General features: G+C 40.2%; 1 protein-coding gene across 6 annotated transcripts in view; it reads left to right on the top strand.

Moving 5' to 3' along the window:
- Positions 1-16,548, top strand: part of Camta (Calmodulin-binding transcription activator) — a 48,290-nt gene that overhangs the window by 14,314 nt on the left and 17,428 nt on the right. For 5 of the 6 annotated variants that reach the window (XM_035863583.2, XM_085658080.1, XM_035863579.2 and 2 more), the window contains exons 2-3: positions 5,327-5,935; positions 6,103-6,484. In XM_035863583.2, coding sequence (XP_035719476.2) covers positions 5,630-5,935; positions 6,103-6,484 — 688 coding nt within the window. In that variant the 5' untranslated portion in view covers positions 5,327-5,629. Of the gene's footprint in view, positions 1-5,326; positions 5,936-6,102; positions 6,485-14,410; positions 15,501-16,548 lie in introns of those variants that run through there. The other variant, XM_035863586.2, reaches the window with a different exon arrangement.

Here is a 16,548-nt window from a genome sequence, read left to right on the forward strand (position 1 = left end):
AGAGAGAGAGAGACACTGGAATAAATTTTTTTATATAAAACTATCCAACTATCAGACACACGATAATCTTAACTATCATCGAGATATGCGTATATTCTCCGCTCTCTTGGCGGAAACTGTGCTCTCAACGAGAGTACAATTTAGCACGACTTCGAAGTTCATACTTGGTCTGAAAAGAGAAAACTTTCCTTGACTCTATTATTAAAAAAAGAAGGAAAGAAGAAAAAAAGAAAAGAAGAAAAAGAAGAAGCAAAAAAAAAGAAGGAAAAGAAAAAAGAAAGACGAAACGGAACGATCTTTGAAACTTTTCACCGAATAAGATAATCGCTTAGATAAGCGAATTTTTGTTAAAAATGAACTTCCCCTTTCATTGAGGAAGGAAAACATTTTAATGATAAACGAGGTAAATGATTTCATGTTTCAATTAAAAACGATTAAAAATTATTGAAATATTCATTCGCTTGTAATAATTCAAGTTAGGGAAGAAGAAAAAAGAAATGAATTTTCCGAATAGTTTAAGTGTACTAACGAGAAAAAAAAAGAAAGAAAATGAGAGAGAGAGAGAGAGAGAGAAAGAGGGAGAAAGAGAGAGAGAGGGGTAAGAGAACGAAAAATGGTATTTTCCCGGCAAAAAACGTGCGCTATTAAAAATATATCTTGGCATAGATTGATCAATGAATAATTAACATGGTCGAGTAAGTTTCACAAGCGCACGTTCACGGTGGTAGGTATGTATAATACGTAACTATACGCGTTATAACGTGAGCGGAACGTGGACTCTCAGTCGTGGACGAAGGGGGAAGTTTATATCGCTCACAAGAATGAAAAAGTTAACAAAGGGAAGTAGGTAAAGCTCCGTTGTACCGTAAAAGCTTTAAAAGAGATGTCGTCGTGCATATAGGATGTATATACTTATATATATATATATATATATATATATATATATGTACGTATGTATGTGTATGCCTACATATCTGTTTATATATTACATTTAAATTTAATATATGCGTTGTGTGTATCCAATGCACGTGCGTGTACTACATGTAGATATAGATATGTATGTATATACATTATATATATATGTGTGTGTGTGTATGTGTGCGCCTATGTTATTACATACGCGTGCATCGTCGCGCGTTGCATGGATGGGACGTTTATAATATAAAAGACGTTTAACAATACACTTCCCACTTGGAAGAATGCCACACAGCCTAGAGCTTGCGATTCATTTGCGTCGAAAGAGTGAAAAGTGGTGAGAAAGAAAAAGAGAGGTAGATAGATAGATAGATAGATAGATAGAGAGAGAGAAAGAGAGACATACAGACAGATAGATGGATGGATGGGTGGATGGATGGATGGATGGATGGATGGATGGATGGATGGATGGATGGATGGATAGAAAGAGGATGGGTGAGGATAAAACGTATGGCACTGAGGAAAGAAAAGCGGGAAAAAAAAGAAAGAATGTGAAGGGCGTGTGTCCATGATTTTAAATCATTTAAAAGGCAACGTCGAGAAAAAGGGCCCTTTTTTAAAATTTATGCCCTCAAATCGCGTTCCCCAGGAATAGTCGGCTCGTACTCGTATAGACAGAAAGAGAGAGAGAGATAGAGAGAGAGAGAGATGGAAAGTGGGTCAGCTCCTTTCCGAGAGGAGCAGACGAGTCCGCCCCGAAGGTAAATCGCGACGTTAGAAGCGTAGCATGGAAGGGAAACGAAGGACTCTACAAGGATAGTTCTTGTCCTTCGTTTCGACTATCGCGAAAATTTTATATTTATCTTCTCTCTGGTCTATTCATTTCGTTATTAAAATTGGAATTATGAGAATGGGAAAAAAAGAGGAAGGAGGGTATGTGGGTAGAGATGGAAGAAGAGATCGAGGAATAGAAGGAGGAGGTAGAAGGTTGACTCATTCGTTGGCTAACATCATTGTTTGGACTCTTTATTAAATTGTTTAATAGTTTTAGTCGACGAAATCATCATGGAACGAGCACTCGAAGTAATCAATGACAATTTTCTTACGAAGGTAATTTCGTGCGGTCGTGTGTAATTTTCAGATATCCGACGGCTTCGTTCACAATTTTATATATATATATATATATATATATATATATATATATATATAAAATGAAAATCTTATTAGATTTTATTCGATAGAAAATAAAAAGTTCAATATCTTTCGTTTATAATGAAACTTCGTAAATCATTAAATGCGTTTATACAATTATTATAGAAAATAAGAATATTAAAGTAATAAAGAACTTACGTACGAAAATCTATTTTCGAATGGAAAAAATTATATTCTATTTTGTATTTTATTTCTCTCTCTCTCTCTCTCTCTCTCTCTCTCTCTCTCTCTCTCTCTTTTTCTCTTTCCCTCTTAATGATATTTTATCGACTAGTAAAATTCTACGATATGTATATACCCTGTATATATTTGATTTCGTCGTAATTGGAGAAATTAATATCTGTCGACGATTTAAATGACGGAAATAGGATGTTTGATGAGGAAGGTTATTAGTAACGTTGATAGAATTGGGTATTTAAGTTAATTATCGTCATAAAGTAATTTCAAGTTTAACGTAGGAAACATGTGGAGGCATTTAGAATTTAACAGAGACATTTTCGTTTCGTTGTTACGATTCTTTTTTTTTTCTCTCTCTCTCTCTCTTTTTCTTTTTTTTCCTTTTTTTTTTTTTATATCGATTCTTCCGACAACTTTCAATTATGGCGATAGTCAAGGAAATATATATTAAATACATAATTGCAATTCGATCGAACGAACAATTATTATTGATTAACGAGATGGAAATTGTACGTAAGATAATTTCGCGATGAACTCGCTTGTGTTCTTCTATGATAAAAAGATAAAGGAATAAGACTTAGAGCTTTAAACGGGGGGATTAGAAAAGTACGAAGTAAGTTCGTGCGGTATCTTCCGTTTCTAAGCGATATCGGAGTTCATGCTTATCCGAGCTCGGTAAGTGCATCCTTTTTAACGGGATTAGCCGTTCTAAGATGTGAATCTATGTCGTCGTTGAAGTAGGCAAGAGAAGCCCATTTTCAAGAAGCTAATTCTATTCCACGATCGGATGGCCTTGAAAGTCGACCTCCTTGGCCGATAAGTCCGTTTGATAACCGATCGATGCATCTCTTTCTTACTCTTTCTCTTTTATTTCTTTCTTTTTTTCTCATTCTTTTTTTTTTCTTTATTTTTTTTGTTTTCTTTTCTTCCTCATGGAATTCCCTTTCATATCCGTCCAGTCGTTGGCCAAAAATTGGCAAGACTTTGTTGGACCTGTTACAGGCTCGACGAAGAAAAAAAGACAGAAAGAAATAAAGAAGATAGAGAGAGAGAGAGAGAGAGAGAGGGAGAAGGAGATAGAGAGTAAGGAGCGGGGATAGGATGAGATGGATTCGACTTTTTAGCAGCATTGTTCGTAGCTGAGATCTTATTTCCTGTCTCGAAGAAACTGCGAGGAGATTGGGCCACGTAGTACGTTGGCCACCTGCCTTCGGAACGAGCCAAAACAAAACCTATAAGCTCCTTTATCCTCCAGTTCTCTCTCTTTCTCTCTCTCTTTCTCTCTCTATCTATCTATCTATCTATCTATCTATCTCTTGTGACGTTTATAAATTTAACAATAAAGATTCGCCCGTAGCAAAATCGCTTATTCTCGGTTGCGCAGCGCAAAACGTTCGCATACATCCTTAACTTTTTGATGTTCGAGATGGAATTTTAACGATCGTTCCAATCTCTCTTTCTCCTCCTCCCCCCTTCTCTCTCTCTCTCTCTCTCTCTCTCTCTCATTCTCTTAGCTTCGTTGTCTCTTTTGACAGAGATGAACAAAGTGGAAAATAAAATAAAAGAAAATAAAAGAAAAGAACAAAAAAAGAAAAAGGAAAGAGCGAAAGGAAACAAGATAAAAAAGGAAAGAAGAAACACAAAAACGAAGATAAAAATTTTTCCCTACGGATTTTCTCTGACCAACAACGTCGTTCACGTCGTAATAGTTTCCTGACGCGAGACACGAGATTTATTTTTGATAATAAACGCCTGATGGAACGCCGAGCGAATATTGCTTTTACGTAACCCACTCTCCCGCCTGTCCGTCCCCCTCCCCCCTATCGCCTTTCTTCACTCGTAACGGTCCGTTGGTCACTAGGAATTTTGTAATTTTCTTCCGATCTTCTCGTACGGCATGAATTTTTATTAACCCTTTCTATACTTGAATCTTGTCTACAATATGCAATTCGATAGTTATCATGTAGGATGGGTACTCTCACGTATGTATGTATGTCGTTCATAGTCATTTACGGTATCGTTTCGAACATTTGTACATTTACGTTCGTGGTTTACATCGGTCAAAACTTAAATTCAAACTTTATATTATCAATTTTTACGAGTACGAATGTGAACTTATAAAAAAATGTTGAACCTTGTTTATAGTCATATGTATGAATATTAAAAAAAAAAAAGGAAAAGAAAAAAAGAAAAAAGATAGAAGAAAAGATAATGATAGAAGAAAAACGTATTACAATTTATTTGAAAATTAAAAACGAGATTGTCATACGTTTATCGAATATATATATATATATATATATATATATATATATCTACATTCAAGATATACACGTTCGTAGTGTAATTTATTTAATCCAATTAAACGATTCGAACGAAAATAAAGTTTGCGCAATAAAGTCAATTAGAAGAGTTCCGTCTTAGAACAGTAAATCTTAGTACGTCTAAGTTTTCCCAATGGACGAACGTAGTTTCCTGTCCCATGTGGAAACGTGTCAGCGGGTCGTCGAGTAATTCTTGATAAATGCAAATTTATGAGTAAGTACGTTTGTAACATCGTAAGCAATCCACAAATGGAAATTGAAATTGTGTTACCAGTTTAGGAAGATTTCAATTAGCGATAGTACATTTAAAAATACATATATCTACATATACACGTATAAATGTATCGGACATCGTTGGTATCGTTAATGAAAAAGTAAAAAAAATTCGACTTTATAGAAAGGGAAGGATAGACGACTCGACTCGGTGAACGTGTCGGTCAGCTGGTCGATAGAATAATCTTATCGATTTGTCTCTTATAGGAAGCCACGTGAACGAGTGTGAAGGTAAGAAGGAAGAGGTAGATAGAGTGGGAATTAAAGTGATAAAGAAAAGGAAAGAGAAAGAGGGAGAGAGACGGATATATAGAAAAAATATGAGGGCTTTCAGTCGATCGGATGAAGATACCGATATAGGATCACCTTTTAAAACGACAGCTTTAATATTCCTCATTTCGATGTGTGCCACATGTACATATTTGCAGGAGAAGCAGGTGGCAACGATCGGAAGGGTGCTTTAAAAAGCGGTGGTGGGGCATCATTGAAGGAGTTTTCCATCGGTTATCTGTACGAACATACGAGAAAGAGGAAAAAAAAAGAGGAAGAGATAGAAGTGGTTGAAAGAAGGTGAAGAAGGATTTAAGGATTAAGGATTAAGGATAAGGATAAGGATAAGGATAAGGATAAGGAGAAGGTTAGAAGGAGAGTTCCCTAGGAAAAATTCAAAAAAAAAATATATATAATCAAAACGAGAAATAAGGATTTATAAAGATTTGGATCATCCGAGGATGAGACAAGTCGTGGTCTTAGAGCCGGCAGGCAGCGTTCTGGTGATCAGGCAGACTTCTTTGAGTGGTGCCGGTGGTGGTGGTGGTGGTGGTGGTAGTGGTGGTGGTGGTGGTGGCGGCAACGGCGGCGGCGGTGGCGGGGGTGGTATCACAGGAGTTAACAACGCAAATTTATCACCGAATAACAATGGTCACGAGACTCATACTCTTGCCAATCACGTTGCCGTTTCTTCGAATGCATCTAACGACCACAATCAAAATCGTATTGTTGTCGTTCGTTCTTCTACCACGTGTATGACAACAACGGTGAGTCATTGAGATATACATACGATTAACCAAATATCAAAGTTTACATTTACTAATTTATTTATTTATTTATTTTTTTTTTGTTTTTATCATATTTCAGCCAGTTTTTATTATTGACGATTGATGATACATAGATTATTGTTGTGTATACATTGGATATGTTATAGGTCGACGATAATACGTCTCATAATGGGAACGGTAATATCAATGTGAATGCCAACATCAATGGCAACTCTACTGGTGGTATCAATTGCAAAACATCGGGAACTGTTGGGCTCGGCAGTGTGTCCAAGTCGGCTGAAAGGAATGATCACCTTCGGAATGATCATAAGAGTCAGGAAGGAATCGTCGTCGGTGGTGGTGGTGGTGGTGGTGGTGTTGGTGGTTCTTCTTCTGCTGCTGCTGTTGTTGCTGCTGCCGCCGCCGCTGCCGCCGCTGCTGCTGCCGCCGGAGAATCGAACTCTGGATGTCGTCCAAGAACTAGCAAGGATGTCGTTCACGAGAGCATAGCTATAGAGAGGAAGTTCGATGGCGCGGATCCCATCTCCGGTGAGTATTTCCGCCATTACTCACCTTTGCCTTCGACAAAGCGAACGATTTTCTTGTAAATTATTTAGCCTTTTCTCTATCTACTTACGATGAAATGCCGAGGAAATGATCGATCTTTTTTCTATGATCGCATTGTAATGGAATTAGGTATTTTTTAAAAGGAAGGAAGGAAGGAAAAGATACACACACACAGAGAGAGAGAGAGAGAGAGGGAGAGAGAGATATGATATTTTTCTCATTTGACCTTATAAATTCGTAGTACGTTCTCGTTATTTTCTCATATCGATTAGTAATATCGTTAAAAATGACAAATGGATTTCTTTCAGAAAATTTATCTCTTTTGCGTAAGTAAAGAATATATTTGTAGATCTTTTTTATGGAAAGCGATAGATACACAACGTTCTTGTTTACGTATACACGTTTTGGAATTATACGAATCGTATGACAATTTTTGATATTGCCATTGCTCTGGACGTATGACGAAATCTCGTAATAATGGTTTCTGGCAATTGTATTTCGTGACAGACCGTTAAGGCGTGTTTACGTGACGTTTACAGGACAGCGATGAAGACTCGAAAATATACAACATCCACGATGACAATGTACTTTAAAAATATCGACTGCACGTTATGTGTATCTACCTTCCTATCTACCTACCAACCTATCTACCTACCTACGTATCTACCTACCTACCCTGCACAATCGCGTTTATGTTTATCCATAAAGTCATTGTCGTCGGTGCTCTTACGAGTTTGAAGATTAATTAAGAATGTAAATCGATGTGAAGACCAGCCCAATGCCAGCACGCGATGTAAAAGTACGCGTGACGTTAGTGATGATATATGTATACATTATGTATTAAGATGAGAGAGAGACTAAAATTGCCAAGTTTGCGGATTTTTTATGATCAAACAAAAAAAGAAAAAAAAAAAGCAAAAGAAAAACGAAAAGAGAGAAAAAAAAGAGTTATCTAGTAGTCGTGCATTAATGAAGAAGATAAATTAAGAAAAGCGACTACATATACTTTGTTATCTTTTGTATAATCGATATCAAATGCGACTTTAATATTAATTAATAAATATCTCTCTCTTTCTCTCTCTCTCTTCCCTTTTCCTTATTATCGTATTGTAAAATAATATAATTGATAGTATTCGAAAGACGACTCTTATCAAGGAATATTATTGTGATTGGAAGTCGATTGGAAGGTAAAATCTACAATGGCATTTGATTTTGTTACATTTCCACCTTTTTTTTCTCCCCCGAATAATTTCACAAATTGGTTTTGACCTTTAATAAAGTTATCAGTCTCCTATCAGTTATTTTAACGAAGAAAAAATTTTTTACTGTGTTCATCTTCTTTATTTTTTCTTCCCTCACCATATCCCCTTACATATGCGATACATCTCTATAAAAATTAAATCGACTAATATAAGGAGCGAATGTTGGTCTCTTAATGGAGCTATATTTAAACGAAAATATATAGTCCGTTGTTAAAAATCGTTTAGAAGCAATCAGAAATTCAGGTGATTACGGAAGACAGGTGAACTTCCTTATCGACACGATTTTTCGCTCCTCCCGGTAAAAATAGAAATCAACCCTTTTAGAGTTTCCGTTTACGAGGTACGATGGGGTGCTCTCTAGCGGGTAAATGGCGTGAAGGGTTAATTCGTAGTTCCGGCAATATCCGCCAGAGCGGCGATTCTGTGCACCCCGTTCGACCTGTGCTTTCGAGGTTCGCTTATATACGTGTCTTATATATCCACGGTATCCTACCATATCCCCTTTCTATTCTGACCTATCCGATCGCTGCTGACTGGACTGGGTATCGACCCCTGGAGACACGAGCTTCCCTACATCTTTCCACCCCTTTGCTTGCACGTTACGAAGGATCCCACCGTTTTCCTTCCGGCTTCTATCCTTTGGAGTGTACCTATCTTATCCCACCAGGATTTTCAGTACTTTCTCCATCATACCCTTTTTCTCTCTCTTTCTCTCTCTCTTTCTCTCTCTCTCTCTCTCTCTCTCTATCTCTTTCTCTTTCTCTCATTTATCTTTCTCTCCCCTTAGCGTGTGTACAGTTCTAATTTGTATACCGTGGATGACGATCGTCGTAACTTAGTTCTAAAACTCGAAGCTTCAAAGCGAGAAGCGCTAAAGTAGCCTGATGAATACGAGGTCGAGCTTCTCCGGACCCGGCAGCAATCTTATCGATTGTCTTAGCCCACCTACCGTGACACACTCACCCTCTCTCTCTCTCTCTCTCTCACTCTCTCTCTCTCTCTCTCTCTCTTTCTCTCTCTATCTGTCTTCCTCTTCTCTTCTTCTTCTTTCTCTTTCTTCCGCCAGAACAAACCGTCTTATTTACTCTGACCCTCCTTTCTTCGTCCTTCTCGCTTTCTACTTAGAAGAAGGAAGTATCACCAGCGACTAACGACCACCAGTCAGCTTACGTGTCCAGTTAACTTCGTCCTCGTTCTATGTAGCGTAGAGAGAGAGAGAGAGAGAGAGATATGTGTGTGTGTGTGTATGTGTGTATGTATGTCTATATATGGAGTCCACCCTCCTCCCTACACTCCTTCTCTTTCCTTCCCAGATCTTGTACGAGACCGTGAGACTCGCAAGGGCAAAGAAAGAAAGAAAGAGGGAAAGAAAAGAGAGATAAAGAGAGATAGATAGAGATAGTAGTAAGAGAATACAAAAGGGACGGGGCAAACGAGGAAGACGCGAGAGGTAGTTGGACACGAGTCTTTGCCAACGTTCTATTTAAAGCAAAGCGGTAGTAGCAGTAGCTAGTTCTAGCTTGCTAGCTGACTGGTAATTTACGAGCTTATACCAAAAAAGTTGGACACTTTGGGGATGGCTCCGCACTTTGACACGTGACCCACTTTTATCAAGTTACGTAATTGATCACCTCGCGCCTGCCCGGTTAGCGAATGTACGATGGCGACCTCTTCCCCTTTCTACCTGTCTTCTACTCTTTCTCTCTCTCTCTCTCTCTCTCTCTCTCTCTCTCTCTCTCTTTCTCTTTGTCTATTTCTCTTTCTCTCTCTATCTGTCTCTGCATAACATAACGGCGATGCATCGCGACTGTACACGCGTGAAAGTGGATAATACCCTCTTGATCCTCGGATTATACAAACCTGCCTACGATCATGAACTACGAGATAATGAATATTATGGAGTAAGGACTCTAAATTCCAGCTCGTTTATCCTCGGTAGCATGTTATCGGTAGCTTTGTTGGCTCAGTTTTATCCTAATTTAGTCGAGCCTATCGATCCCGTAGAAAATTCCTATCTCGAAGTAATAGTAGTAGTAGTAGTAGCATTAATAGTAATAGTAGTAGTAGTAGCAATAGTAGTAGTAACACTAGTAGTAGTAGTAGTAGTAGTAGTAGTAGTAGTTTCGTTCCTCTTCTTGTTGGGAAGATTGTAAATGAAAGGTCAAGTCACGTGCGTCTTTAACTACATCGGGATCGATAGTAATCATTACAATTAGAACTCTCATAGAATGAAATAATCGTTACCGAGTTTTCACGTTAACATTGACCAATCAACCAACAGGAAGCATCTTCATTTGTTATCTTTTACGAACAGAGCTCGTTATCGTCGATCGTCCGTAGTTCGTTTTCACAAACTAACTCACAGACTTTTGCTTTCTGGGCACGGATTTTCTATATCGTCAGCCATTGTCTCCGGTTGTCTCCCTTTCTACGAATCTTTGCCGACGTTGCAGAGGAAACTCTCGTCGATCGAAGAGATACTCATCGATCAGAGTCAGAACATTTTCTATCCTTTTCCATTAACGTACGCCGTTTTCAAATCAATAGGCTAATTTCGAGGCTCACGATTCGGTCGATGTGTCTGATGTCACCGCAGGAACGTCGAGTAATTAGAACACACCAAGCGAACGTGCTCGCTATTGGATTCCCTTTTGTACCCGATCTCTAATCTTCCTTCTCCATCATCGGTCTTCGATATCATAATGTATAAGCATGAACGATTACAGACCCCCTTTTTCGTATATCTACGTTTCGCGATTAACTCTTTTAAAAAAAGAAGAAAGTAAGAGATCTTTCATTTTTTTCTCCTTTCTTTTCTTGATTCATCGATCGAGATGAAAGAATTTTTACGATAACATTTTCAATATAATATTTGATTTACTCGAACGATCGAATAAAATTTTTTCGAGGAGAAACGTTTGGATATCCAAAGAAATCAATTCGCTCGTGAGTAAAGTTATTGTTTGACATTGGTACGATCGTCGATATTAACCTTTTGAAGTTAATCATCGTACGAAGGGTCATTTCATTTTCGAACGAAAATTCGCCTGGAGTTATCCGCTCTCGATTATGACCTAGAGGCTAAATTATGAGGCTGTACGAGGAAAGCTTCGAGAGTTCACCATGAGGTTGGACACGCTCGAATCGCTGGAGGAATTAGTAATAGTGAGGGGTGATGGTGGTGATGATGATGGTGGTGGTAGTAGTATTCGTGCAGGACGACAACGACATATGCATGGTTTTCGTGTACAGTCCTCTTCACACGTTAACGTTGGCACACGTGGTATAGTGTACTTATATCTAGGCAGCGCTTAAATCCATATAAATACGTGCCCATGAATCCGGCCATTAATCAGATTCGCGATACGGAATAGAGGGGGAGGGGAAGTTGGAGCGAGAAAGAGTCTGGAGCGCAAGCTCGAGTGATTTTTACCAACCACCCTCTCTTTTCTCTCTCCCTCTTTCCGTTCTCTCTCTATGTATATATATATATATATATATATATATATTTTTTGCTGATATCTATAGACCAGGAAGGAGACTGGTTCCAGGGGTCACTAGAAGATGGCGGCACCTCCATTAAAATTCGACACGAACCTTCTGCGAGAATTCGATGTATGCTGTGTCATGCACCGACTTCTCTGTGCGCGTATCCCGTGTTTCTATGTTTGTGTATGTTTATGTGTATGAGTGTATGTCGCTTACATGTAAGGATAGGACAGGAGAGGTAGTTCTATGAGTTTGCAAGCGTACCTCAGCGTCTCTTGCGGCACGAATGCGCATTTCTTGTGTGTAGGTGCGAACCTGCTGGGCACTCTGTTTCCTTTTCTCTCTCTCTCTCTCTTTTTCTTTCTTTCTGTCTCTCTTTTTCTTTTACTCTTCTTTCCTCTTTTTTTGCAACCCCTTTCCTCCACGTCGTAGGCTGTGAGTGGAATATGGTTTAGGCGACTACCAAGAGGGAAATCGTGCATCCAGTACTACCGCTTCTATTACGCAATAAGAAAACTATTTCCATCGCGTTTCACGTTTTGAAGAAACTTTTTATTGCGACCCCCTTTTTTTTTCTTTTTTTTTTTTTTCGTTTCCTCTACCTCTAACTCTATACCTCCCTTCGTTTTTGTTCTTTTTTTGAACTCGTAATATATTCGAATAATTTCGCGACCGGACGTCGCACGGAAGTGTACGAGACGTGCCCTTTTGACGAACGCGGAATAAGGTTTACGATCGCGCATTTTCCTTTTGATTTACAAGTGTTGGACGTTGTAAAGCCGTTGCGACCGGAGGAAGAGCACGATCGTTATCGCACATATGTATAGGAAGGTATACAACGTGTAAAACGAGATGGAATTTTCGTTGGAAAGGATTTAGTCGATTTATACCGATAGATACTATCCCGGATGAATAACGTTTCGTGTACGAATCAGTATGAAATATAATATTGGTTGCGGAAAAAAAGAGAAGAAAAAAAAATAGCGAGAGAGAGAGAGAGAGAGAAATAGAGAGAAAGAGAGAAGCCCAAGATTATCGAACTGCCACTGTTAGGAGGGAGAAGGAGCGAGAGCGGTACCGGAAAGTACGTGCAAGGCCGGTACGGTTTCGAACGGCACGAACGAATTTCGTCCTCGATGTAACCTTCTCGCTAACATTATTTTCACGGAGGAGAAACTACGGGAAGGTATAAGGGTTATCAAAGTTGTACGGTCTCGAGTCGAAAGAGCCGGTAAGTATTAGCGCGCGAGTATAGCGAATGATTATCGCTCGCCAAGGGGTTGTTGTAAGGTTCGACGCGACGTTTTATTTCGAGGAGCACGAACGCGAAGGTGGAGGAGAAAGAGGAATAGAAGGAGGAGGAGGAGGAGGAGGAGGAGAGTATGATCCCACAGGGTTTCGTAGCCTCTAGCTTGGTGGATAATTTGCATTCTCGGTAATCCTTAATTTACAACTCGAGCGAGTTTTCAACCAGAGAGCCGGCATATCGCGGCGTCGTTTCTATGTCGGTGGTGGTGATGCTGGTGGTGCTGCTGCTTTGCCGCTCGTGGCAGAGTGCAGGATAACGTTGGCTCGGTGAGAGGGTGGGTCGAGAGGGTGAATCGAAAGAGGGTGGCTCGAGAGAGAGAGAGAAAGAGAGAGAGAGCTGGTGGGGGAAGCTCCTCGGCCAGGGCCCGTAGCCGAGCCTCGGAAGTCTGACCGACCAACCGACCGAATCGCTGCTACTACTGCGCTCTACACATTCGGGTGGGGATAGCTGAGCGAACAGCGAGCAAGCGAACGAAGTGGTGGGATACTGTTAACACTGTGGTGGAGAGGAGAGAGAGAAAGAGGGATAGAGAGAGAGAGAGGGGGACGACGAGCGGAGTGCTCGGGAGTCGCGGGTTGGCTCACTCTGCGGCTCCCGCCGCTCGGGAGCAGACACGCGGGGCCAAAGACTAATTTGAACTATTTTATTAACATAAAAACAAAACAAATACATATTTGTAAATAACACTTTAAGAAGCCAACAACACGAAACTATTAAATAACGCGCATACAATACGTCACGTCGTACTTCTCCTTAAGAAGCTCTTAAATCTACTACTACTACTATCTTCTTATCGAAATCTTTCAAAGCCTCTTGTATTAAAATACGAGAAGGAAAGGAAGGAAAACGCACAGCTGAAGGAAGGGGTGGAACGTACGTGACGCGATCGCCGTCGAAGAGGCATTCGCGTCCTATCGGCCTGTGGTCGGGGCGAGCGTGAGAGAGAGAGAGAGAGAGAGGGACTGAAAGATAGAGAGAGGTAGAGAAAAAGAGGGAGAGAGATAGAGGGAGGTGGTAGAGAGAGAGAGAGAGAGAGACCGAAGAGAGATATCAGCATCCTGATTATTATCAAAAGACGAACGACGCTAAACGAATAAGCTGAACGTAGGAGAAAAGGAAAGAAAGAGATTCTCTGGTTTCTGAACTTATCTCCATTGGTCGTTGAGTGAATTAGAAGGAAGGAAAAGTCAAAAGGGCGAGTGAGCGCACGTGCCGCGATAACGAAGGGAAGCGAGGGTGAAAGTTTAACAACGAGAAAGAAAGGAAGGAAGGAAGGAAGGAAGAAAGTAAGTAAAATAAGGAAACGCGTCGACTCTGAATCTCCGTTTTGAGTTCTCTCTGTAACTGTGTGACCCTTACATTATTTTGTCCCTCCGGCTGGGGACAGGTTCAGTGTTGTAACTTAGGATATAAGAAGAACAGAGTTTCGGAGCGTACAACAAAAAGGGAGAGAGACCGATAAAGAGTGAAGGAGAGTGAGCGTAAACGAGAATAAGAAAGAGACAAAAGAAGAAGAAGCTGATAGAGAGGAGGAGAGTAAGTTCCTTCTAAGTAGAAGGGGAGGAAGAAGGAAGGACGGGGTAAGACTTTGCTAGAAGGGTGACCTACCCTCCAAGAACGGGGCTCCAGTTTTTTATACTAGTTCGAAGAATTTTAAGAAGAAGAATAAAAAGAAGGAGAGGAGTATCGGCGACGAGAGGATCGAACTGCTATAGACAGACAGATAAAAGAGAGAGGAAGATATATATATATATATATACATATATATATATATCTAGTGAGAGAAAAAGCAGCAAGAGGTAGGAGGAAGAAGGAGAGGAGGCAGGAGGAGGTGGAGGATCGATCCTATGCGCGATACCGTTTCCATAGCACGCTCGTGCCTCCACGTGCGCTCGTTGCAAGAAGCGTTCTCGACGTAGGTAAAGCCTGACACAGGAAGTGTCGAAAAGGCTAGAAAGAGAAACGCGTAAGAGGGAAAGGGAGTGTTCGAGAGAGAGAAAAAGAGAGAGAGAGAGAGAGAAAGAGAGAGAGAGAGTGAGAGAGAGAGGAAGAGGCGAAGGAGGAAAAATAAACTAGCACGTTATTTCGAGCGAGTGTGTGTGTGAGAGAGAAAGAGTCAGAGTGTGTGTGTGAGAGAGAGAGAAAGAAAGAAAGAAAGAGAGAGAGAGAGAGAGAGAGAGAGATAAAGGAAAGAGAAAGATAAAGAGAGAAAGAGAAAAGGCCGGAAACGAGCTGGCTCGTGTGCACAATCCTCCAGGGGATATGTCCTGCCGTTCCAAGGGGAGCCATCCTACGCGAGCACAAACCTTAGCGCGCAGAGGGCATCGGCAAGCCGATCGTATCTTCATTCTTGATCCTGGTATTAAAGTGTCTTGACGAAAAGAGAATCATCGTCATCATCGTCAGAGCAACACCAACACCAGAAATAGCAATAGCAGCAATAACAACAGCAGCAGCAGCAGCAGCAACAGCAGCAGCAGCAGCAGCAGCAGCAGCAGCAGCAGCAGCAGCAGCAGCAGCACTAGCAACGGCAGCAGCGCCGGCAACAACTCTCAAGCGGTTATCGCTAGTACGATCCTGACGGAGGATCTCCAACGGTTAGCTAGCACGAGGAGGGCGCAGTCGTCCAAGCGAGAAGGACTGCTGGCTCCTTCGACTGGGCCGACGACGGCGAGACCGACGAGACCGACTAGCTCAGCGACGAGCTCAACGACGAGCTCCTCGACGAGCGTCATCATGCCGGCAAGAGCTCAACGAGCGCGTACCGCTACTACCACCACTACCACCTCGTATGGTCGAGGACGATGACGATCGGCCACGATCGGTAAGATCAACGCGAAGGTCGCTCGAGCGAGCGTTACGGAGATGGCGAACTACAATCATACGAACGCACAGCGCGTCGTCTACCACGCGAATCACCCGACGTCTCTTGCCCCGAGTGAGTCTCCCAGCCTCTCTTCTTCTTTCTTCTTCTTTTTTATATTTTCTTTTTATTCTTCTTCTTCTTCTTTTCTTTTTTTTATTTTTTTTTTTTATTTTTTTTTTTTATTTTTTTTTTTCTTTTTTATTTTTATTTATTTCTCTCCTTTCAGCATAGAACGCCACTCATCGTGGGACTTTCCGCTTTTTCTCTTTTCTCTTTTCTTCTTCTCTTCTCTTCTCTTCTCTTTCATCTTTTCTTTTTTTTTCCTTCTTTTTCTTTTTTTCTTTTTTTTTTTTTTACCTTTACTTCTTGGCACTTCTAACCAAGCATTTTCAAGATCCTTCCATGAAAGAAAGACATTGTTTATGCATTTACTTTATCATCCTTATGACCAATATAGCCGTCGCAATATCTTCAAGAAACTTTTGCATAAAGTTCACAATGACTTCCCTTATCATCTGAAGGAAGTTGATTGATAACAATAGATTTTTCTTTATTACAACTTTCCTATGAATCAAGCAGCTATTGAAACTCACCAAAGTCTTATTAATATTTTCATATATATTCTAGCTATTTATCGCAATTGGGGATTTTAATTAAATACGATCTTAAGATCGTATTCATTGAAGTTTTATAAACTTCCACGGCCTATAGAAAGATTTCTACGATAAGAGGACCGACGAACTTAGTTTTTATTAGTTAATTTACGTCATTCGGTTACGTCTTCGTCGTCGTCGTCTCTCTCTCTTTTTTTATTTTTATCTTTTTTTTTTTTTTTTTTTTCTTTTAAACACCATACATTTTAAACATTTTTCCGCGAATAAAAAAGAATGTGTAAAATCCCTACAGCGATGCTTTAAAACGATTATCCCATTAAATGCCAACGAAAGTTTCCTCTCACTTTACTCGTTTAGATAGATTTTAATAGTCGAATCGTTCGATACCTAAATGCTTTAATTCATATACCTACATATCGAGATTTTATATCAGGGCTTTTAATTTTTCGAAACGCTTGACATAGTTTTTCACAATTTTTCCCGCATCGCTTTACTTAACGTCGACG

This window comes from Vespa mandarinia, chromosome 7 (genome assembly GCF_050613455.1).
Source record: "Vespa mandarinia isolate Hongniang chromosome 7, ASM5061345v1, whole genome shotgun sequence".
In the NCBI taxonomy this organism is placed as follows: Eukaryota; Metazoa; Arthropoda; class Insecta; order Hymenoptera; family Vespidae; genus Vespa; species Vespa mandarinia.